This window comes from Lissotriton helveticus, chromosome 3_1, assembly GCF_964261635.1.
Source record: "Lissotriton helveticus chromosome 3_1, aLisHel1.1, whole genome shotgun sequence".
Taxonomy (NCBI): Eukaryota; Metazoa; Chordata; class Amphibia; order Caudata; family Salamandridae; genus Lissotriton; species Lissotriton helveticus.
In genome coordinates, this window is record NC_136061.1 from 1,798,706,505 (window position 1) to 1,798,731,633 (window position 25,129).

General features: G+C 45.0%; 1 protein-coding gene across 1 annotated transcript in view; it reads left to right on the forward strand.

Annotated features, from left to right (window-relative positions):
• The window catches only part of LOC144823826 (uromodulin-like), a 242,182-nt gene that overhangs the window by 33,624 nt on the left and 183,429 nt on the right, over nucleotides 1-25,129 (forward strand). Inside the window, exon 3 of the mRNA XM_078682687.1 lies at nucleotides 13,224-13,403. Coding sequence (XP_078538813.1) covers nucleotides 13,224-13,403 — 180 coding nt within the window. The remainder of the gene's footprint in view (nucleotides 1-13,223; nucleotides 13,404-25,129) is intronic.

Here is a 25,129-nt window from a genome sequence, read left to right on the forward strand (position 1 = left end):
CTCAAACTCTACAACAGCTTTGCTGACCTGGTTCTATGGCTCTACAGCAGGACTGCTGACCTGGTTCTCTGGCTCTGCAGCGGCTTTGCTGACCTGGTTCTCTGGCTCTACAGCAGCAGGCTGACCTGGTTCTCTGGCTCTACAGCAGCACTGCTGACCTGGTTCTCTGGCTCTAGAGCTGCTCTGCTGACCTGGTTCTCTGGCTCTAGAGCAGGTCTGCTGACCTGGGTCTCAAACTCTACAACAGCTTTGCTGACCTGGTTCTATGGCTCTACAGCAGGACTGCTGACCTGGTTCTCTGGCTCTACAGCGGCTTGGCTGACCTGGTTCTCTGGCTCTACAGCAGCAGGCTGACCTGGGTCTCAGGCTCTAGAGCGGCTCTGCTGACCTGGTTCTCTGGCTCTACAGCAGCTCTGCTGACCTGGGTCTCAGGCTGTAGAGCGGCTCTGCTGACCTGGTTCTCTGGCTCTACAGCAGCTCTGCCGACCTGTGTGTAAAGCTCTACAGCGGCTCTGCTGACCTGTTTCGGTGGCGTACAATGGCTCTGCTGACCAGGTTTTATGGCTCTATAGCAGATTGCTGACCTGGTTCTAAGGCTCTACAGCAGCTCTGCTGACTTGGTTCTCTGGCTTTACATCAGATTGATGACCTGGTTCTCTGGCTCTACAACACCTCTGTTGACCAGGTTCACTGACCTGGTTCTCTGGCCCAGTTCTCTGGCCATAGAGCAGCTCTGCTGACCTGGTTCTCTGGGTCTACAGCAGCTCTGCTGACTTGGTTCTCTGGCTCTACAGCAGCTCCTCTGACTTGGTTCTCTGACTCTACAGCAGGGCTGCTGACCTGGTTCTCAGGCTCTAAAGCAGATCTTCTGGCCTAGTTCCATGGCTCTACAATGGCTCTGCTGACCTGGTTCTCAAGGTCTACAGGAGCTTGCTGACATGATTCGCTGGCTCTACTGCAGCTCTGCTGAGCTGGTTCTCTGGCTCTACATCAGATTGATGACCTGGTTCTCTGTCTCTACAACACCTCTGCTGACCAGGTTCGCTGACTTGGTTCCTAGGCCCAGTTCTCTGGCCATTGAGCAGCTCTGCTGACCTGGTTCTCTGGGTCTACAGCAGCTCTGCTGACCTGGTTCTATGGCTCTACAGCAGCTCTGCTGACCTGGTTCTCTGGCTGCTCTCTCTCAGCCATATTGACCTGGTTCTCTGGCTCTACAGCAGCTCTGATGACCTGGGTCTCAGGCTCTACACCAGCTTTGCTGACCTGGTTCTATGGCTTTACAGCAGCTCTGTTGTGTTGGTTCTCTGGCTCTAGAGCAGCTCCGATGACCTGGGTCTCAAGCTCTACACCAGCTCTGCTGACCTGGTTCTATGGCCTTACAGCAGCTCTGCTGTCCTGGTTCTCTGGCTCTAGAGCGGCTCTGCTGAACTTGTTCTCTGGCTCTACAGCAGCTCTGCTGACCTGGTTCTCTGGCTCAACTCTGCTGAAATGTGTCTCAGGCTCTACAATGGCTCTGCTGAACTGGTTCAATGGCTCTAGAATAGCTCTGCTGAACTAGTTCCATGGCTCTACAACGGCTCTGCTGACCTGGTTCCCAAGCTATCCCTCAGCCATACTGACCTGGTTCTATGGCCTTACAGCAGCTCTGCTGTCCTGGTTCTCTGGCTCTAGAGCGGCTCTGCTGAACTTGTTCTCTGGCTCTACAGCAGCTCTGCTGACCTGGTTCTCTGGCTCAACTCTGCTGAAATGTGTCTCAGGCTCTACAATGGCTCTGCTGAACTGGTTCAATGGCTCTAGAATAGCTCTGCTGAACTAGTTCCATGGCTCCACAATGGCTCTGCTGAACTGGTTCAATGGCTCTAGAATAGCTCTGCTGACCTGGTTCTCTGTCTCTACAGCAGGACTGCTGACCTGGTTCTCTGGCTCTACAGTGGCTCTGCTGACCTGGTTCTCTGTCTCTACAGCAGCTCTGCTGACCAGGTTCTCTGGCTCTACAGAAGCAGGCTGACCTGGGTCTCAGGTTCTAGAGCGGCTCTGCTGACCTGGATCTCAGAGTCTAGAGCGGCTCTGCTGACCTGGTTCTCTGGCTCTACAGCAGCTCTGCTGACCTGGGTCTTAAGCTCTAGAGCGGCTCTGCTGACCTGGTTCTCGGGCTCTACAGCAGCTCCTGCTGACCTGGTTTTCTGACTCTACAGCAGCTCCTCTGACCCGGTTCTTTGGCTCTACAGCAGCTCTTCTGACCTGGTTCACTGGCTCTACAACGGCTCTGCTGACCTGTCTCTCAGGCTCTACAGCTCTGCTGAGGTGGTTCTCTAGCTCTAGAGCAGATCTGCTGACCCTGTTCTCTGGCTTTAGACCAGATCTGCGGGCCTGGTTCTATGGCTCTACAGCAGCTCTGCTGACCTGGTTCTCTGGCTCTAGAGCAGGTCTGCTGACCTGGGTCTCAAACTCTACAACAACTTTGCTGACCTGGTTCTATGGCTCTACAGCAGGACTGCTGACCTGGTTCTCTGGCTCTGCAGCGGCTTTGCTGACCTGGTTCTCTGGCTCTACAGCAGCAGGCTGACCTGGTTCTCTGGCTCTACAGCAGCACTGCTGACCTGGTCTCTGGCTCTAGAGCTGCTCTGCTGACCTGGTTCTCTGGCTCTAGAGCAGGTCTGCTGACCTGGGTCTCAAACTCTACAACAGCTTTGCTGACCTGGTTCTATGGCTCTACAGCAGGACTGCTGACCTGGTTCTCTGGCTCTACAGCGGCTTTGCTGACCTGGTTCTCTGGCTCTACAGCAGCAGGCTGACCTGGGTCTCAGGCTCTAGAGCGGCTCTGCTGACCTGGTTCTCTGGCTCTACAGCAGCTCTGCTGACCTGGGTCTCAGGCTGTAGAGCGGCTCTGCTGACCTGGTTCTCTGGCTCTACAGCAGCTCTGCCGACCTGTGTGTAAAGCTCTACAGCGGCTCTGCTGACCTGTTTCGGTGGCGTACAATGGCTCTGCTGACCAGGTTTTATGGCTCTATAGCAGATTGCTGACCTGGTTCTAAGGCTCTACAGCAGCTCTGCTGACTTGGTTCTCTGGCTTTACATCAGATTGATGACCTGGTTCTCTGGCTCTACAACACCTCTGTTGACCAGGTTCACTGACCTGGTTCTCTGGCCCAGTTCTCTGGCCATAGAGCAGCTCTGCTGACCTGGTTCTCTGGGTCTACAGCAGCTCTGCTGACTTGGTTCTCTGGCTCTACAGCAGCTCCTCTGACTTGGTTCTCTGACTCTACAGCAGGGCTGCTGACCTGGTTCTCAGGCTCTAAAGCAGATCTTCTGGCCTAGTTCCATGGCTCTACAATGGCTCTGCTGACCTGGTTCTCAAGGTCTACAGGAGCTTGCTGACATGATTCACTGGCTCTACTGCAGCTCTGCTGAGCTGGTTCTCTGGCTCTACATCAGATTGATGACCTGGTTCTCTGTCTCTACAACACCTCTGCTGACCAGGTTCGCTGACTTGGTTCCTAGGCCCAGTTCTCTGGCCATAGAGCAGCTCTGCTGACCTGGTTCTCTGGGTCTACAGCAGCTCTGCTGACCAGGTTCTCTGGCTCTGCAGCAGCTTGCTGACCTGGTTCTCTGGCTCTACAGCAGCTGGCTGACCTGAATCTCATGCTCTAGAGCACCTCTGCAGACCTGGTTCTCTGGCTCTACAGCAGCTCTGCTGACGTGGCTCTCTGGCTCTACAGCAGCTCTGCTGACCTGGGTCTCAGGCTCTACTACAGCTCTGCTGACCTGGTTCTCTGGCCCTACAGCTGCTCTGATGACCTGGATCTCTTGCACTACAAAAGCTCTGCTTACCTCGTTCTCAGGCTCTAGAGCGGCTCTGCTGACCTGGGTCTCTCGCTCTACAGTAGCTCTGCTGACCTGGTTCTCTGGCTCTAAAGCAGCTTGCTGACCTGGTTCTCAGAGTCTAGAGTGGCTCTGCTGACCTGGTTCACTGGCGCTACAGCAGCTCTGCTGACCTGGGTATCAGGCTCTAGAGCGGCTCTCCTAACCTGGTTCTCGGGCTCTACAGCAGCTCTGCTGACCTGGTTTTCTGGCTATAAAGCAGATCTATTCACCTGGTTCTTTGGCTCTACAGAAGCTCTTCTGATCTGGTTCACTGGCTCTACAACGGCTCTGCTGACCTGGTTCTCTGGCTCTACAGCAGTTTGCTCACCTAGTTCTTAGGCTCTAAAGCGGCTCTGCTGGCCTGGTTCTCTGGCTCTAGAGTAGCTCTGCTGATGTGGTTCTCTGGCTCTAGAGCAGATCTTCTGACCTTGTTCCCTAGCTCTAGAGCGGCTTTGCTAACCCGGTTTATTGGCTCTAGAGCAGATCTGCTGACCTGGATCTATGGCTCTAAAGCAGCGCTGCTGACCTTGTTCTATAGCACTAGAGCTGCTCTGCTGACCTAGTTCTCTGGCTCTAGAGCGGCTCTGCTGACCTGGGTCTCAGGCTCTACAACAGATCTGCTGACCTGGTTCTCTAGCTCTACAAGGGCTCTGCTGGCCTGGTTCTCTGGCTCTACAGCGGCTCTGCCGACCTGGTTCTCTGTCTCTACAGCAGCTCTGCTGACCTGGTTCTCTGGCTCTACAGCAACAGACTGACCTGGTTCTCAGGATATAGAGCGGCTCTGCTGACCTGGTTCTCTGGCTCTACAGCAGCTCTGCTGACCTGTGTCTAAGGCTCTACAACGGCTCTGCTGACCTGGTTCTCTAGCTTACAATGGCTCTGCTGACCAGGTTTTCTGGCTCTATAGCAGATTGCTGACCTGGTTCTAAGGCTCTACAACAACTCTGCTGACCTAGTTCTCTGTCTCTACACCAGATTGATGACCTGGTTCTCTGGCTCTACAACACCTCTGCTGACCAGGTTCGCTGACCTGGTTCTCTGGCCCAGTTCTCTGGCCATACAGCAGCACTGCTGACCTGGTTCTCTGGATCTACAGCAGCTCTGCTGACCTGGTTCTCTGGCTCTACAGCAGCTCTTCTGGCCTGGTTCTCTGACTCTAAAGCAGGTCTGCTGACCTGGTTCTCTGGCTCTACAGTAGCTCTGTTGACATGGTATTCTGGCTCTAGAGGAGCTCTGCTGACCTTGTTCTTTGGCTCTAGAGCAGCTCTGATGACCTGGTTCTCTGGCTCTAGAGCGACTCTGTTGACCTGTTTTTTTGGCTCTACTATGGCTCTGCTGACTTGGTTGTCAGTCTCTCCAGCCGCACACTAAAACCCTGAAGACAAATACCAGACAAGCTGTCGCCATTGTGAAAAATAAACATAGTGCTTACCGACTAATGAAGGAGATAGCGTAACGCCGCAAGTAAAAGATCCAGTCCTGATCCAAAAGGAGACAGGGCGGTAACAAGGAGGGACTAAGAAGCCTCATTATCAGACGGAAGCCAGCATTTACCATGGACGATGACGCTAGCCAATGCCTCGCAAAGCGCACAGCACATGCGCTGCAACGCAGGGCTCGACCTAAAAAAGCATGGAGCCACCATGGAAAGCTGGCACAGAGCTGTATTTGAATGCTCATCCCCATGATTTGGAAAGTGAAATAAGGCCTGGGCAGCAGGACCGGTGCCCTATTCACAGTTACAAACATAACTGGATTACAGTTGTCATATGTCCGGGGACGACCACGGCCACAAACTGGTGTGAGCCATGGTGGACTGAGTCAAATAGCACCTGTCCCGGGGTCATACACGTCATTTATAGGTTGTTAGGGGTTAAGTCTGCAGCCCCTGACTTGTCCCTTCGACCCCTGTACCTGCATTTGCGACCCCTGGCCTCAGAGATGGCAAAAGCAGTAGGAAGCACAGAAGATAAACGGTATTCTACTGAACACTTCTTCCTTTCTGCAGATCCCACTGGGAGATCACTTGTTTAGCTACAATTGAAATAAATCCAGAAGTAGAATGTGCACTCTTTATAATCTAAAATAAAATTGAACAAATGTGAGAAAACCCACCTTTTGTCAAATTGTTGCAATAGTCCATTTTTGTCAATATGTGAAAAATATGTTTTTGAACAGAACAGTCACTTGTGTGATTCCACAAGTTCCTTACAAGCATTGATGAGGCAAAACGTATTCACAATGAAAATGAGCAAATACAGCCAACAGCAATATTGAGATGCAAATTATTGTCCCTACAAATTAGCACTAGTGGCCCGAACCACTATTGGTTTTTATAGCTCTATTTGTGCTCCCTGTAATTTTGCAATAATTCCTCTCTTTGAGATATACACTAGGTTTCAGTGACTTCAATTATTAGGATGTCATCTGGATCTAGGTCTTATCACATCATTTCCTGGGATTCAGGCTCAAAGGTCCTATAATGTCACTTCCAGTGAGGTTCTTGAGGTCAACAAGAGTGTGTGTGATTACTTCTGTTGTCTACCCCTGGCTTTTTGATGAACCACTATTCGTTCCCAATGCGCTGGTGCAGATATCAGCTGTCCAAGGTCTCCTTCACATTCAAATATTTGAGATTTACTGATCACCATGATACCTGAGTGCTGCCGCCAATGAAAAATGCAAAAAAAAAACGTTTTCCATTTTTTGTCTCCCAGTTTTCACGAACACTGAAAGAGCTTGATGAAATGATGGGAAAAGTTTGATGTTTCTAATATAAGTGTACTTAGGCAACATTTTCTGCATGAAAATGTTTTAGAATCTTATGATGCTCTCAAACAGTGGCATTAGGGTGTATGATGTTGGGTGCATTGCCCATGTTAGAGAGTTTTTCCCTTCTTTCGCCCAAACATGGCGATGTATTTTGCTCCCACCACCCCACTGTGCTCAATAGCGGGATGGGGGTATGCAGTGCTCCCCTGCTTAAGGGTGTTGGGTGTTTTTGCAGTCCCCACCAACAGCACATTGCCCAGATATTGGGTGCAAGCATTTAGTGCCACCCCCCACCATGCCCAGGGATGGCGTAGAATTATTTATTCCCATCGTTCATGAATTGGCTGACTTTTGGCTTGATGTTTTTTTCATGTGGGTGAAGGAGGTCCAGGACTGCAGACTCGTGCTGCACTGCAGTGTTTGCAAAAATGCAAATAGATCCCAGGGTAGCTGTCAGCTACCTGTGTGGCTAGGGTTTTATCTATTTGTTTAAACAGAAGCCGAAATCTCCATTTGCTTTGGGGTTCCACCAGGAACAATGGTGACAGCAGTCAAAACTCAGAGATTAAAAATAATAAACAAGCCACTACTCTTAGCCAAGGTGAGGCGAGGATGCCTCGAGCAAAAACAGTTCTGCCACTGGGAGAAGTAGGGAAACGGGTTGTAATAGCAATCTCTTTTAGGTCTTAGGCAAGATTTCGACCGTCTCAAGCCACTGTGGCACCTTACAGCTGTTCAGGGGTAAAGGCTTGTTAATATATGCTGCGAGGTGTTGGACATGAATAATTGGATTTCTTTCTTTCTATAAGGCGGAAGGGCGAATCCTGCCTCAAATTTGCAATTTAAACTCTTTGGCAGCCCCACATGTACTGTGCCTTGCATTTGGATTAGTTTCGTCCTTCACCTTATCCCTGCCAGCAGTGCTTAGGTGGGGTAACTCCCTCTTTTTGGGGGAGAAGGGTACACTTGGGGCTGCCCTGAGAATAATAAATTTTTGATACGCTAAAAAACAATCAGTCTTTTGTATGTGCAAATGATACATTCGGTTTTAGTTTGAATTCTGCTTCTCCTATCTCGAAATCTGTACTGAAACAACTTTTAAAGAAGTCTAGATCCCCTATCAGTTTGGCAAGAGAGGCGGCCTCAAGCCAGTCCAGGTCCAGTAATGAGGCGGTCAGAGGGAGTGCTTTGGGGAATAAACCACAGCCTTATTTAACTTGGAATATCCCTTATGGGATTAGAAGGCTGATACTCCTACTGAGATTCAGTCTGCTGTCTCTGGTATCTGGGATAAAACACCTATAGAGAAGAGAATTTGTGAATTGTGCCAGCTGCAAATCCAAGATCTAGATCATGTTTTATTTGTATGCTCAAAGCTGCAAAGTTCCAGGCGAGTGTTTTTAAAGCCAGTTTTTATCAAATTTAATATTCACGAAATGGGGGCGGGAGCACCCTGCTTGTCATCTCAGCGCTGTTTGACCCCGTTGCATACTGGTAAATGCAGTTAGTTTGCACTTTCAAGTTGCTGTAGTTTTTAACCATTGTCGGTTCTGGCAGTGCAGATATCTCTAGACACTAGTGTTTCAGGGTTTAGCCCATCATCAGTAGAGAGCATATAGTTGTTTTAGAACATGAAAAAATTATTTGGGGGTTGCTGAGAAGGAGCCCAGGTCATCGCAGGTTACAGTACCCTTCCAAGGCACACAGGTGCTACACCAGAGAGCTCGTCAGCTCGTCAGCTCGAGGCGGAAGAAACAGGAAATGGGGGCGGGAGCACCCTGCTTGTCATCTCAGCGCTGTTTGACCCCGTTGCATCCTGGTAAATGCAGTTAGTTTGCACTTTCAAGTTGCTGTAGTTTTTAACCATTGTCGGTTCTGGCAGTGCAGATATCTCTAGACACTAGTGTTTCAGGGTTTAGCCCATCGTCAGTAGAGAGCATATAGTTGTTTTAGAACATGAAAAAATTCTTTGGGGGTTGCTGAGAAGGAGCCCAGGTCATCGCAGGTTACAGTACCCTTCCAAGGCACACAGGTGCTACACCGGAGAGCTCGTCAGCTCGTCAGCTCGTCAGCTCGAGGCCGAAGAAACAGGAAATGGGGGCGGGAGCACCCTGCTTGTCATCTCAGCACTGTTTGATCCCGTTGCATCCTGGTAAATGCAGTTAGTTCGCACTTTCAAGTTGCTGTAGTTTTTAACCATTGTCGGTTCTGGCAGTGCAGATATCTCTAGACACTAGTGTTTCAGGGTTTAGCCCATCGTCAGTAGAGAGCATATATTGACCAGAGTCCTTAGGGGCGACACCGCCGGTGTGTGAGTAGTGTGCGACCCCACCCCCATTTGTAAATTTAATATTCACTCTGCCCAGGAGGCACAATCTTTGGTTTTGTCCCCTCCGAATGAAATGGTTTGTTTTAAGATATATCAATTTTTAAAACATTTGTGCCTATTTATTAGGAAATTATTAATATTATTTTCTCTCTCTTTTTTTAACAGTAATTCTATTGTCGTGACATAATATTGATTGGCTGGTCATTTGATTGCTTCATGTATTTATAGCACTATTTGCACATCTCTCAATATGTCGATATAAGAATTTTATTGGTCGGTTATTTGATTGCCTTATGTATTTATAGCACTATTTGCACTCCTCTCAGTATGTTTGCTATAAGAATTTTTACAGCAATGTATAAGGAAGAATTTTGTATTGTATGTAAACTAAACTGAAATTAAAATTGTAAAACTAATATTCACGCTCAGACCACTCTGCAAGGTATGTTGGGGAGTTGATTGCACTTCCAACCACTCCCTGCTCCTCAGGTGAGGAGTTCTTTACTCTTCCCACCCTGGCCTTGCGTAGGTTTAAAGTGGCTTAGCTCAGATTACTCCATTGGTCAACAGCGGGATTTACCCCAGAGCAGCACTGCTTCCTTAGTGTTGGTTCATCCTACCAATCTTATAGGGAGTGGTCCAGGAAGGTGTCATGGCTTTCAGCTTCATTAAAGGTGTAAAAGGGTATTTTTTTAGCTCCACCAAGCCCTTAAGCCCGAGTGGGGACAATGGGGAAAGTGATTTATTCCTAATCTCCAAACCATGCCCAAAAATAAGTGAAGCGATATTTGATGCCCATTCTGCTGGGCCAAAGGGAGTGGGGTATTTTGAGGTCATCTTTGCTCAAAGAGGGGTGCATATGTTTTCTTTCCGGCCTTGCCCAAAAGTGGCATGGATAGCCTGTGCTTCACATTTTATCACAGTGCAGGATGTTCTTCCATTTTCCCTTCCTGATAGCGCCTAAGGCCCCAGAAGGACTAATAACTAATATTGCTTCTCCCCCACTTGCTCAATGGCAAAGATGATATATTTTTTTGACAACTACTCTGTCGGTTTGGCCTCCCAGTCTTGCCAAAAGGCCAAAAATAGGAACAGTCCAGCCTGAACTGCCAGGTCAGTTTCCCTCTGAATAGGAACACAAGCAACTCGGTACGACTCTGGCCACTTTTGACTTCTTCAGTAGAGTGTAGCTTGAGTCTTACGGCAGAGTGAGCGTGGGGCCCACTTTTGATGCATACTCATTGACCTTAGGGCATCTCACTGAAGTACACAAAAAGGTGATGGGTGGTAGCCTGAGTTAACTTCACCCACTAGTGATTACACTGGGCAGCATTCCAGTCAATTGTTCTTCTGTCCACGGTGCACCCTCAGACAGGAACCAGCCATAAGCAAAGCAGTCTTGATCCTCCTCCCATAGGAACAATCCGGACTGGACTGCTAGGCCAGGTCCCCTCTGTGCAGCAACACAAGCAGTATTCAGATGGCTGATCTATGTTTCACAGTTCAATGATTTACTGTCCAATTAGATGTGAAACATATTCCTAATTCCCTCGCAAAAACTACAGCCCCACCAGCTCGCCAAAATAATTTGGTTTTTAGCACAACCTCCATAATGAGCCAGAAATCAAGGGGTCCATTAGGATGGAGTACGGATCGGCGATCCGTCCGCCATCCTTTCCCGTCCGCCACCTTTTTTCCCCCCGCCATATTACAATGGCGGGGGGGACCGTGGCGGACGGGAAGACCATCCGCCGCTTTTCCTGATATGGTGGTGGTGTCTATCAGACACCGCCAGTCATATTAGAATGGCCTGAGGGGAATGCCTTTCCGTGCTGGCAATGCCGCCACGAAAAGGCATACGGTTCCTGCTTTGGGGGACTGTTGGGGCCCCCAGGGTGAAGGGGGTGGGGGTGCACATGAGGGGTACCTATGGTACCCCCCTGCGTTAAACAGCACAACATGGCAGGCACCGCGCGGTGCCTGTCATGTTGTGCTGTGAAATGCACAACATGCTTTTTTCACATTGCGGGGGCCGGTACTTTAAGCATCTTCCGTCGCAATGTTCAAAATGCGGGATGTACCCGCCACTGAGGCGGGTGCATCCTAATTGGGGGCACGGTTCCTCCGCCCTTGTGGCGGACGGTACCTGCCCCCGACAGGATGGCTGACGGACTTTGTCCGTCCGCCATCCTAATGGACCCCTAGTTATTTTTAACTGATGCCATGAGCATTAAGAAATAATACAGAAACTCACCATAAGTCCAAACCAGCACAGAAAATGTAACTAAAGTGCAACTTTGGGAGTAATGAAACATGGAAATCTATAATCGAATCTCAAACCTAAGATATGTTGTAAAGAGAACCAAACCTCGTGCAAGAGACACTCCCAGTTTTTGTAGTTTGCGAAAACTAAAGGCTTTCTTGTGTCTGCCATTTTAGCAAAGCAGTTGCTGGTACGGTTACCATCACAATAAGTGTTGCAGCGTCACCGGTGGGTAGTTTCTTCTTTCTAATCCTTGCAGTACAAAACCAGCCTCTTGTGAGCCTCTTGTGCCCTTGGTATAAGTTTACTCCATCAGTGTCCTCAACGTGAGCTTTCCCAAGCGGTGCTCTGAGTTCCAGCTTCCTTCATGAGCAGTGTCAATGTGAGCTTCCTTTAGCAGTGCATTTAGGATGACATTTCTCCAGCAGTGCTCTCAGTTTGAGCGTCTACATTAAAGACGTGTGTTTATGCTTATACCACCAATCCCTTCATTGAGATCTTCTACAAGGAGTGCTGTACTGACCTACAACCAGCAGTGCTCTCAGTTGTGAGCGTCCTTTTTTAGCTCCGCAGTGTAAATATTCTCTTGCAGTGCTTTCAGTCTATCATTCCCCCAGGATTGCTCTTGGAGTAGTCCTCATAATGTGAAGTTCCTACATGTATACCGCCATTCTGATCTTTCACCGGGAGTGCTGTAGAAGGCTTCTCTGGGTTGCCCTTAAGTAAGTTTCCTCTGGTAGTGCTCATAGTGTGAGCTTCCTACATGTATACTGTCACGTGAGCTCGCTTTCACCAGGAGTCAGGAGAGGCCTCTCTGTGCACTTCTTACAGCAGCAGTGCCTGCAGCCAGGGCCACGGTTTCTTAGGCCTTGTACTTAAGGTGGGCATACTTCAACCGTTCACCCACCATCGGCTTTCTTCTACAGCGCCCTCGGTTTCTTCTTCTCCCAGCATTGTTCTAAGTGCGAGTTTATGCCAACAGTGCCCTCATTATGAATTTCCATCATTATTATTTTGAGGCCCTTATTCTAAAATTCAAAGATCAGATGAGGGCGGGCTTTCAACATAATTTTTGATTCCTACCTGAACTCAAATTGTACCTGCACTAATTATATTAGTCTGTGAAATTCCCCCAGGTGTAAATGTGTTCCTCATTCCAAATGTATGTGCCCGTAATGGGAAAACAGGCAGTTAAAAGGTACTGTAAAAACCACACCTTATTAACCATTTGGGCATGCACTACTCAGAATAAGGAGGTAAAATGAAGCTGATGTAAAAACCATTACGTGGAGAAACAGTTTACCCCCAAGGCAATTTCAGTAGCTGCAGCGACTGCACCACTCAGGATGAGGCTGATAATGTGAGCTTCTTTTTCACCACTATGGACCTCATTATTTATGTGTGGCCCAGAAAAGGAACCAGAGTTTCCCCACCTCGGAGTTACCGATACCGAGACACGGGGGTACCGGTAACTCCAGGGGTGAGTTGAACCCTGAGGGTCCTCTATGAAAGGAGGAATTCCCCTGTTCCCCTGTTATTCCTTATTTTGAGCCAGAATTTCACACGGAAACCTTTTTTACCTGCCGAAATCTCCTGGGTAAAAGTAAACAGATTTGCAGATCCCATAATTCCGATGGGGGCCGGTAACTGCTGTTGAGGGGTTTTGATTATTTTTTTAAAAATATTAATGACATCTGAAATTATAATATTAGTAACACATCAATAGAGTATTTTATTATGCCTATATTGTGATTTTTTTTGTAACACCATCAGTGGTGTCTTAAGGTCTTTCTGTAGAAATATTGGCGAATTTCTCTTATTGATCCTGTCGCCAGCACTTATGAACAATAGGTCGAAAAGCAGAGGGTGGCGCAAGCGTGCGTGTGTGTTTACAGCTCTCGCACCTGTAGAGCTTATGGTTGCCCCTGAAAGCTATTGCAGTGTGTTTATAAACACTTGTTTAACAACTTTTTTCCTTCTTTCTTCTTCTTGCAGCCGGAAACAGCTCAGTGCCCTTGTGCGCAGCCACCGGTTGTAATGGGGGGTGTACTTTTGGAGCCGGGTGTTACTGCGGTGATGGTACCGCCTGCCTTACAAGGTCTGCGTGTGACCCAGTTCATACCCAGTGCTGCCCCGTGGGACTCTTCTGGTACTCGGACCTCTCCTGCTGCTCGGGTGAGTCTCCTTTGGTGTGTGAGGTTATTAGAGTGTTGGAAATGGGAAGAAGGGAATCAAGCTGTCGACTTGTTGCGGTGTGATAAACAATTCAACAAATACAAGTACTGAAAATTCCAGTATTCGGGCTTTGTATATTATTATTATTAAGTTCTAATGTTTACTTACTTTAGACTAATAGCAACGTCACATCCAGGCAGAGACGTTTCAGGGGGACCTGGTGGTGGCAACTCTGTTCGCAGGGGCTTGTCCTGATGACCTTGAATAATTCTTAAGCAGATTGTTTTAAATCCTGTGTCTCTTTAATGTATTTTTAATCTAAGTGATGTGTGAGTTTATTACAGAAGAGAAATGTTGTGCTTATCGTTCATGCAAAATCCATAAAAAAAGTTGCTTTTAGATCAAAACATGACCTCACAGATGAGAAATGGTGGGGCGGGATGGCGGGTGAGAGGGGAGTCACAGACTCAATCAATCAATCAATAGAATTTGTATAGCGCGCTACTCACCCGTAAGGGTCTCAAGGCTCTGAGGGGAGTGGGGGGGGGGTCGCTACTGCTCGAACAGCCAGGTCTTGAGTTGTTTCCTGAAGGCGAGATGGTCCAGGGTCAGCCGTAGGTGAGTGGAGAGAGAGTTCCATGTCTTGGCTGCCAGGTAGGAGAAGGATCTTCTGCCGACGGTGGATTTGCGGATTCGTGGGATGGAGGCGAGGGCGAGGCTGGTGGATCGGAGCTGGCGGGTGGATGTGTAGAACGTGAGGCGGCTGTTGAGGTACTTCGGGCCCGTGTCGTGGAGAGCCTTGTGTGCGCGGGTGAGGAGTCTGAATGTGATCCTCTTGTTGACAGGGAGCCAGTGCAGGTCTTTCAGGTGGGCAGAGATGTGGCTGTGGCGAGGGATGTCCAGGATGAGTCGTGCTGAGGCGTTCTGAATGCGCTGGAGTCTTTTCTGGAGTTTGGCTGTGGTTCCAGCGTAGAGGGTGTTCCCGTAGTCCAGACGGCTGGTGACGAGGGCCTGGGTGACCGTCCTCCTGGTTTCGGTGGGTATCCATCGGAAGATCTTTCAGGGCATGCGCAGGGTGTTGAAGCAGGATGCCAAGACGGCGTTGACTTGCTTGCAGTCATATTAGGTGAGCTGCTGCTGTAGTACAATATTGAAAATACATCACTATCCCTGAATATTAGGTGAAGCAACTTTAATATTTGGACCACTGTGTCTGTGCACTCTCAGTGGTTAGGCCAAAGAGGGCATGAAGAGCTGAAATTGGATCATAAATGTAAAACTGTTCCGAACATGGACCCCCAAAATACATTCGACCGGCCCCCAAAATCCTTAGAATGTTCCTGCATCCAGGGTCAGTGGAGCGAACCTAGCCCAAAAGCAGTGTGGTACTTCAGTGATTCCTAACCTTTTCACTTCTGGGAGCCCTACTGAACTGCAGCTGGAAGAGAGGAATGCCATTTCTACAATTTGTACTGTAACAAAAATACATAACAAGGCACAAATAAGTATACACTCTATGAACATAGCGATTCTTTTCCATGAGACCGACCAGTGGTGTCATGTCCCCCTACCCCCACTCCCCTTTCTGCTTTTGAAGCTAGAGTGGGGTGGAGTTCTTTAGGGGGCTCTTCTGCCTGCAGCTCGTCACAAAAAAGGCTCTTAATTGACATGAAAGGGTCTGTGAGTAAGTGGAAGGATAGATGGATGAATGGACGGATGCTCAGACGGACAAACTGATGTGTGAGTGACAGGGTGGATGGATGGGTGAGTGGAAGGATGATGGATGGATGAATAAGCGAAGGGATAGATGGATGAGTGAAAGAATGGATGGATGAGTGAAACGGAGGATGGATAAGTGAGTGAAATGACGGATGGATGAGTGAAAGGGTGAATAGATGGATACGTGGATGGAAAGGACAATGGATTAATCAAAAGGTGGATGGCTGAGTGAAAGGGTGAATGGATTGATGTATAAGTAGATTGATAGTTGCGAGGGTGGATAGAGGAGTGAATGGATAGATGGCTGAGAGAAAGGATGGATTGATGAGTGGAAGGAAGGATGGATAGTTGAATGGATGGGTGGATGGATGAAGTAGAAGGGTGGATGGGCTGAATGAAAGGGTGTATGGATGACTCAAAGGATGGATGACAAAGGATAGATGAATGATTGAAAGGGTGTATGTAGGGATTGGTGAAAGGATGATGGATAGATGGATAGATAGATTTGGAGATGGATTGATAGGTTTGGATATGGGTGGGCAGATGGACAGAATGATGAAAGTCTGAATGATGGATGAATGAAAGAATGACTGAACAAATGACATAAATTAAAGCTGAAAAGTGAAAATCAGCAGGTGGATGCAAGGATGAATGGATAGATGATGGATGGAAGAGACAAGAGAGCTCTGCTGGAGAGGGTTGCAATGACTTTCTTCGCTTTCTTGGTCCCGAAAGAGCTTTGGTTCAAAGTGGGGGATAATTTAATTTTCTGGCTACTCCCTTGAGTACCTCACTTTCCTAGAGTGAAATTGGGTAAGACATAATTAACCCGGAAGAAGGGCCAGAGCTGGAGCAGCTTAAAAAATCCACCCAATGAAATCTGAAGTTACTTTAGTGCTCTAGTTCCTTGCAAGTAATAGATGGTTTTATGCGAGAATGCATCTAAAACCTGCTCTTGTAATTTGTTTTCTTCAAAACTGCTTATGTCGTTAAAAAAAAATATATATATATATTCCCACGAAGCAGAATCTTTCTTGGTGAATGGCTTTCATCTCAAAAAATTGCCTGCAGTATGTGTTTAAACAAAAAAATGATCACAATAGAGACCTCTCTCCAACATTCTTCTTACATGTAAGCCCTGGGGCATCATGAACGTTACTTTGGCAATATGAATGGGGGTGGGGAGTCCTTGGGCAGTTGTGCATAATGCATAATAGTGTCCAATGAGAAGCTTACGAATAAATCCCATTGCGAGAGAATAGTGTGAAGGAACTGTGTGTGAGAGCACCTAAGGAAAGGAGGGAGGGATTGAGAGAAGAAGTGCGAGAAAAATGGATGGATGGGAGAAGAGTGGATGAAAGTAAGGACGTAGAGAATAATGGATTGAAGGAGAAATATAGAGATGGGTCGATGAATGGATGGAATGGTGAATGGCTAGAAAAAAGAAAAGAAGAAAACTACCAGAAGGATAGGTGGATGGAAAAAATGATGGGAGGCAGAAAAAAGGCTGAAGAAAATGAACTATGAGCGGATACAGGATAGATGTGTGGGCAAAAGTACAGAAGTAAGGATTAGCAAACAATGGATGGATGGGTAAAAAGTGAAAAAATAAAGGAGAACAGAGAGGTGAAGAAAAGGAGGAAAGAGGGAAGGAAAGCTAATATGATATAAATAAAGATATAAAAGGCAAGACTGATTAGAGTAATATGGAAACCAGAAAAAGGAAGCAGCAAAAGAACAGAGACGACAGATATAAAGCAAAATTGAAAGAAACAGAGATTGAAAAAGACAAACAAAAAATAAGGCAAGATAGAAAGGAAGTATGAAATAATGAAAATATAGGGAGAGAAGTTTAGATGAAAATAAAAAAACCTGAAAAATGCAATCAAGCACAGAATTATACAAATATATAATAAAGAAAAAAAGGAAAGAAAGATGGACTAAAATCTATTAAAAAGAAACATGGAAAGAAGGAAATAAAGATGGACATATACAAGTTGAGAAAAGGATGAAAAAAGCAAATCATATGGTAAGAAGGAATGATAGGCTTAAAGAAAAGCAAGGAAGGATGAGAGAAAGATGAAAAGAAGGAAGTGTGAAATGGGGACTCCCTCCCACATCCCTAATATCCCTGGGATAGATACACCTTTTCTTACGCACAATAAATGTAGCAGAGTATTTGATAATTGTCCCTCCACAACTGCAAATGAAAGCTGTAGAGTTTTATCCAATTTATTTGAACATCGTTTTATAAAAAGCACAATATGGCTCAATGTTTTCATATTTTTCATTGGAAGAAAAGACACTTTCAAAATTTTTGAGGATGGTCCATTACAGTGGGTGGCCCATGATGAGTCTGATTAATTCATGGCTTTCCATACTGAATGTTTGTAAAAATCTACTTTTTTGATCACATTCTTTGAGAATTGCAGAGTAAAATGCACCACTCAGCAATTTTGTTTTCAGATTTACCTTTAAGGACATATCTCCCAAATGAATGCCAGGCTCACCTCACTCATCTACTCATTGCAGTTCAAGGTATTTTTCTGGGCACCCCTTGGCCAGTCAACCCTCCTCCTACAACTATGCTTTTTTACTTTTTTCTGAACCCTACTCCGGCTTATATTTTAGTAACAACGCACCTCCCTCTAAACTTGTACCTCTATACTTGTTATACCATAGTTTTCCTAACTTGTGTCTACACCGGTGTACACTTACCTTTAACAACACCATTTAATACATATTATTTTGAGCACCAGAGATTAAGTGATTTGCCAAGCGCCAACGCCGGGACTTAAATCTAGTTCCTCAGATACCTAGTTGAAAGCTCTGGCCTTTAGGCCACAACCATATTCCTTAATATGTTTGCAAAAGTCATACACAAGTGGAATGATTGTGTATGATTATCTATAATGAGCACATTCCTTGTTGAAATGGCTTTATAAAGTAAAGAAACTGCAGCAGAAATACTGGAAGGTTCACCCGGAGCCTTGCTTGGGAATACTTGCAAGTGACAGGGTTCAGCACCTTTGCACTAGTGGTGATGGAACACATATTCAGAGTAGGGGTGCTGCCATTAATGTTATATTACTAAAGTAAATAGGGATTGTGAAAAATCCTAGCTTCACATAAAATGTAAAAATTGTATTCAGCAGGAGAGTGGTATGGGTGGAGTATGTGGTTGATGGTGCATTTTGTAACACACATTCACAAATATATTACTAAAGCATAGTACGGTAGCACACTATAATTTACTATCAGCATATTGTCCATTGAAATGAGCAGTACATTTGTACAGGGATACAGCTTTACTTATAAAACCATATAGCACAGAAATGATAATGTGTGAAAATCTGCTTTTTAGTGAATATGTATCATTTGCTCATCACCAAGTAAATTGTCTTGAATTAGTTTGATACTATTAAAATATTTGTTCCTATAACACTTCAGAATTGCAAAAAATGTGATTCATGTTTGCTTTCCTAACTGCTTATATATTCGGAAATATGTTTATAGTTCATTTTAAGGTATTTAAATTGTATTACATATTACAAAGAAATGATATCCTACAGCCTTTTCTTTCATATTCCTGAACCCCAGCAAGATTGGCACATAGTTCACTGTAAAAACGTCTCTCACTTTGCAGTCAAAGAAAAGTAAACACCAATCACCTTAATAAAAGAACAAAAACTGCAATTTGACCGAAGACATAGCATGACATTACACCTCCACTTTATTGTGTATTTTTTATATAGCGCGCAGCTACCCCAACGGGGTGTCCCGGCGCTTCTGAGTGAAAGCAGAGTGATAATCCTGGGGGGGTTAACAAAAGAGGAAAGTTTTTAGTGCCTTACGGAAGGGTAATTCTTCCTGGATCATCCTAATTGCGATCTGGAGTTTGTTCCAGAGAGTTGTGGCACAAACCTGGAAGGTTTTACCTCCAGAACGTGCCTTCCTGAATCTTGGTATGGAAAGCAGATGTTGGGAGTTGGAACGGAGGTTCCGAAAGTTACAGTAAGGACGGATGCTAACAGAGAGGTAGGCCGATCCCCTACCCCTAGTTGCTCAAGGGCTAAGGTCATGGCTTTGAATGCAGCTCTTTGATGGATTGGTAGCCAATGTAATGCTCTGCGATGTGGCGAAATATGGGTGCGTAGGGAAACCCCACAGACCAGCCGAACCGCCGCATTCTGGACTGTCAGGAGCCAATGTAGGAGGCCCGCGGGCAACCCTAAATACAGGCCGTTCGCATAGTCCAGGTGAGATGTAATCAATGCCTGGACTATGGTTTTCCTGGTGTCACTGGGGAGATAGGTGATGAATTTCCTAATCATCCTGATCTTGTAAAGCACGGTAAATGTAAAAAGAAATACAAAATGGAAAGGCATCTTTATTTATTGTTCTTTTTAGACCCACCATCAATTGAGTGGCGACTCACCAGTGGGTTGCAAGTCACAGATTGAGAAATGGTGCTTTAAAGGGCAGTGTCTTAAATTTCATAGCGCATAACGTGATAGAGTGAGCTTCTTAGTAGAAAAAAGGAGAGTCACTAGTAAATCCAGGGAATATACCAATGCTAGAAAGCAGTAGCTACAAGTAACATCGTTCTTTTACAGCATCGGACGTTTGATAGATTCACATGCTTGAATAAGATCAGCATGCACTTACATGAAAAGTGAAGAAAGCTGGCTCTTTCTACTAAAATAGATTGGGCAGAACTGCTGGGCCCATAAAAGAGTCAACCACTCTATTCAGGTTGTAGTGTCTGATGAACGTGCGCATACATTGCTGCTTTTGAGATATACTTTGTTTGGAATCACGTTCCTTGTGAGGGGATGGTTAACTTTCTCTAGTGCAAGATAATAGAGGCTTAAGATTCATCTCATCTTGCCGTGCTTCGTAAGGTGAGATGTCCATCCCAGATGTCTGAAAGAGACAAGGAGCTTGTTGGGCATAGTTTTAAGTGCTATAACTTTGAGATGGCGATTTTCTTCTATTGTCATTGCCTTAAGCACATCTTTTAACTCGGAAATGAAATGTAATTTTTTTTTATAACTGATTTAAAAAAAGAATTGTCTTTTTTATTCACGGTAGTTTTAAACCAACAGTTTCTCATGTCTTTTGGTATTAATGATTTTGCGTCGCTATCTGACTCTAATTGGATTGTGTGGCATGGACATGGTGTCCCTACACATTTGTACAATCTGATCTGTTCTCTGTAAGAGTTGTCAGACGTATTAGCATTGCGTGTTCCAAATCTTTTACCATAGGTCCTTCCCAAAATGACATCATGGTGTAGGGTGCAGGCTGCCAAACCATACTGCGCTTGAAGAATGAATTTTGTATGCTTATTGTAACATATGCTGCATGAATTGTTACTTTATATTTTTATTTTTATTGCATTGTAATTGGTCTTTTATTATAGCGTTTATGACACGAGTTGCCAAAATAAAGCTTACACAACAACAACAACATGCATTAATATTTATTAAAAGTGCACGTTAATTATGGGTTACAAAAACCCTCCCTCGGTGGCCCTCACGGTATATGCTGTGGCTGGTTGCATTTTGCAAAATACTATGGGTTGGTACCTGTCACACCTGATTGGACTGCAAAGAGGTTATATAATAATCACTGATTGTATAATGCAGATTTCTTTGATTCATTCATGACTACACCTGAGTAAACTCCTCTAGCATATATTGAAGTTGGTAGCATTGAGATTGCTACTCATTCCATTTTAAACCAATCACGTCACATGCTACGGCTGGTTGTGTAATGACAATTCACATGGGTTGTTCGTCTGATGCTCCTTGGTGGACTCTGCAATATACACTCTATTTGATTCCAGCCTGCCTTAAACATAGTGTACCACTCTTCAACTCTGGCACTTCAATGTGGTTTAAGCCCTTATGATATAGACCACTTTTACAATGGTAGGAACCCTATTGCATGATAGTGCAATGTTCACACTTTTCTCTTACACTCATTCATAATCTGAGCTATGCATTTCCTACAACGGAGTTTGACCACAACACTAGAGCTTCATGCATACGACACATTGCACTCACACTCTTTAGATCCATACAATAGAATCTAATGCTTAAGTATCTTACCACTCATTTTGCTTCAAATTCCTTCAAAATGCAAAAGTACAGCAACAAACCACAATACAAGCATATGTCTGGCACTTGGGCACATCCTCGAGACAGACATTCTTTCATCACTAGCATTCCCATGAGTAGTGACTGCCCATTTGAAAAGGCTCTTGGGATCCTTGGTAGGGTTATGAAATGCTTTGTAAATCATCTAAAGTACAATATCAACATTTTAAATGTTGAGAGAGCAGTTCCAGGTTGAAAATTACAATAAACACACCACATTTTATTCAGAGGCTGTGATGGGCTGGTGTCAATGCATCACAGAACACATACAACCAGAACCAACTTTGGGGTCATGCGACTCGTTCAGCCACACCCGCCGCTGAGCTCAGGGGCTGCTGTGTCGATAAATAACTTGTGGGTTTAAAATCACCTGCTGTAGAGTTCCTTTTGTTTCGAAATGTTTTCAGATAATGATAAAAATGTGAAGATATATCTGATGATTAATGTTCCTGCTGGAGAGAGATGTGAGGTTTGTCTAGTAGTTGTTTTGACTCCTCGTGAAGTACCACAGAGGGTTAATATTCCTGCTGCAAATGATGTGTGCAATGCAGCGCACAGAACCAAACTGTATGTCTATAGCCAATGGGTTACTGCTTTTGCCACAGAGGTCCTTTTATTACTTTCACCTCATAACTTACATCCCTAATATAGCACAGTTACCTATGAACTGTCATCAAAGAACTGCATGCAAATTGCATTGAATAGGTTAGAACTTTGTTCCCCCCCTAATCTTTTATTATCCTAATATTGCTAACAAAAGAGTTTGTTTTGGTAGAAATTCGTATTAGTGAAGCCAGCCATTGTGATACCTTTTAAATCCTGGCCAAACAGTCTTAAAGCATACTGCCGACGAGTTAGAATGTTTTATCATTTTTTTAAATGTGTTTTAAATGCACAGATTGAAGGGTACAGTACAGCTGTATGTCAAAATGGTGCTTTTATACAGTGGGGACTTCCTTCACCCCTCTTTAACCTCTTCTCTCAATGTCAGGGATATTGACCTCCAGTTCATCTCTGCGGCTCTCCCCCACTTTGTTTCTCGAGGGGTTGTGGGGCAGCATGGATTTAGCCAGGAATGCATTTGTTCCATGGATCCCTGCAGAGGGAAACAGCCGTTACATCGCAACTTTTACAACGCACTTCTATTACAATGCAACTTTTACAACGCTGGATCCATTACATCGCATGCCTTTACAACGCATGACATTACATAGCAGATGCTATTACAACGCATGCCATTACAACGTAAGTATAGGTAAGTATATAATTTTATTTTATATTTTATTTAACATTATTTAATTAATTTAATTAATATTAAAAATAAAGAAATATATTAATTTATGTTTTTTATAATGGGTTTGGGTTTTGGGGTACAGGGGTATTTTTAGGTTTCAGGGTTGGGTTTGGGTTTTGGGGTACAGGGGTATTTTTAGGTTTCAGGGTTGGGTTTGGGTTTTGGGGTACAGGGGTATTTTTAGGGTTCAGGGCTGGGTTTGGGTTTTGGGGTACAGGGGTATTTTTAGGGTTCAGGGCTGGGTTTGGGTTTTGGGGTACAGGGTTTTTTTAGGGTTTAGTTTTAAAATACAATCTTTTATTTTAATTAAAAAAATTAATTTTAATAATTTTATTATTTATTAAAAATAGTTCTTTATTATTAAAAGTTCTTTTAAAAATAAACTTAAAGTAATATATGTACTAAATAATTATTTAATTTTTTTTTAAATTTATTTATTAAATTAAATTTAAATTACTTACATTTAAAAAAAATATATATACTTACCTATACTTACATTGTAATGGCATGCGTTGTAATAGCATCTGCTATGTAATGTCATGCGTTGTAAGGCAGGCGATGTAATGGATCCTGCGTTGTAAAAAATGCGTTGTAACGGAATGCGTTGTAATATCTCGCGTTGTAACGTCATACATCCCCTGCAGGACATCAAGCCACAATAGGTTCTCCATGGTCCCCACACCCTTTTGAACTTCTTAGGGCACTCCTGCTTTTAAATACCACCTTTTCTGGTTCCAAGCATATGTTCAAGCCCTCTTTCCACCTATTTTTTCTAACATGTTTTTATTGAACATTTCTGCACATATCAGGTGTACATTACAAATATGCATTAGGGTCAGGACCCATCCGACTCAGCCTGAACTATTAAGACAATAAACTGTCAGTCAACATCTATAAGTGATCCAAGCCGGTCTATATGAAGTGCATTACTGCTTGGAACCGTGTTTTGATGTGTATCAAGCAGTGTTAAGTGTGAATAAGAATGGGTTCCTTATTTCTGGGGTTTATGAACCTGCCCAGTGCCTTTGATTGCATTTCACATAGTAAATTATGGAATATAATGGAAGATCTTGGTGTGGACCAGTCCTTAATCAATCCCATCAGAGAGATTAAGAATGACTCGAGCACCTCAGTGAGGTTTGGTCTTGGAGGGGAATGCTCGGAGCCTTTTTGGATTCGTAGGAGGATTAGGCAAGGTTGCGTTCTTGCACCTTTCCTCTTCACATTATACATCAACCACCTGAAAAGTAAATTAGTCCAGATGTGCAGGGACTTGCCACAGATAGTACAACATTGTTTTACAGCGCTGCGGTATGGAGATGACACTGTCTTTACCTTCCTGGTGCTTTAGCTTCTTTTAAACCACTTTTCAGCCTTTATGGACAGGTTTGACCTTAAGGTTAAAATCAGCAAAACCTATGTTATGTCTTGCAGTTCTAAATATTTTCTTTGTGCATTCCAAACCACGTACAATCTCAGGTACCTGGGTCTGCTGTTTAATAATTCTGGGGATTGGCAACAGCAGTAGGAAATCAGAAACAATGGGTTTGAGTGGAGCATTAATGCCCTATTTCGATTTGCCATTATCTTGGGAAGGAGACCAATTCACCACATGCTTGTGATCTACCTGGCAAAATGACTTAGCGTGGTTACTTATGGGCCCGAAATTTAAGGCTTCAACAAAGTATCTGGGTTACAGATAACTTAAAACCGGTTTGCCTGCCACTTGCTCTTCCTTCCCCAAAGCACTGCCATTTTTATTTGTCTAAATGAGTTTGGGTTAACCCCCTTGGAAGACAAAATATGGTTGCTCTCTTTTGTGTTGTTGCAGCAAGTTTGGACCATTGAGGCTTTGGCATTAAACAGAGCAATTATTGAGGATTGCCTGATCCTGGACCTATGCCTCAATATTCCTTGGATGAACAAGGCAAGGTCGAGCACATCTATGACAGTTAAGATTCGGACCCCCATATGGGTTCTCCTTCCGGCTTTGCGTCCCACTCTCTCCTTTTCTTTCCCCTTTTCTATTCTGAAGCGCTCCTAGCTCTGTTTATCAGGGTAAAGTCGGAGTCTCTGGATGATCCTCTTAATCCCGACCTTTTCATAAAGTTCTAGGAGTGTCTCCCACCGGGTGTCTGGAACTGACCAACCTGCTTTTATTTTCTGTGTCGGTCCCAAGCTCATGGAAACACGCAAAGTTGTACCTCTGCTGAAAAAACACGACATTGGATGCTTCTAGGCCTGAAAATATTTGTCCGATCTCCTTGCTCCTGTTCTGTGCTAAAACAACAGAATCTTATGTAAACACTATTGTAACTCATTTCCTGGAATTCAATTCAATCTTGTACCCCTCCCAAAATGGTTTTAGGCTTTGGCACAGCACGGAGTCTGCTCTGCTTGCTGTTACTGAGCAACTGCGGGCCTCTCTGGATAAAGGCAGAACCTCAGCACTGATTCTGCTCGATCTGAGTGCTGCATTTGACTCAGTGTCCCACATGACCCTGCTGCATCGTCTACGGGAGATCAGCATTGGTGGCAATGCCCCCTCC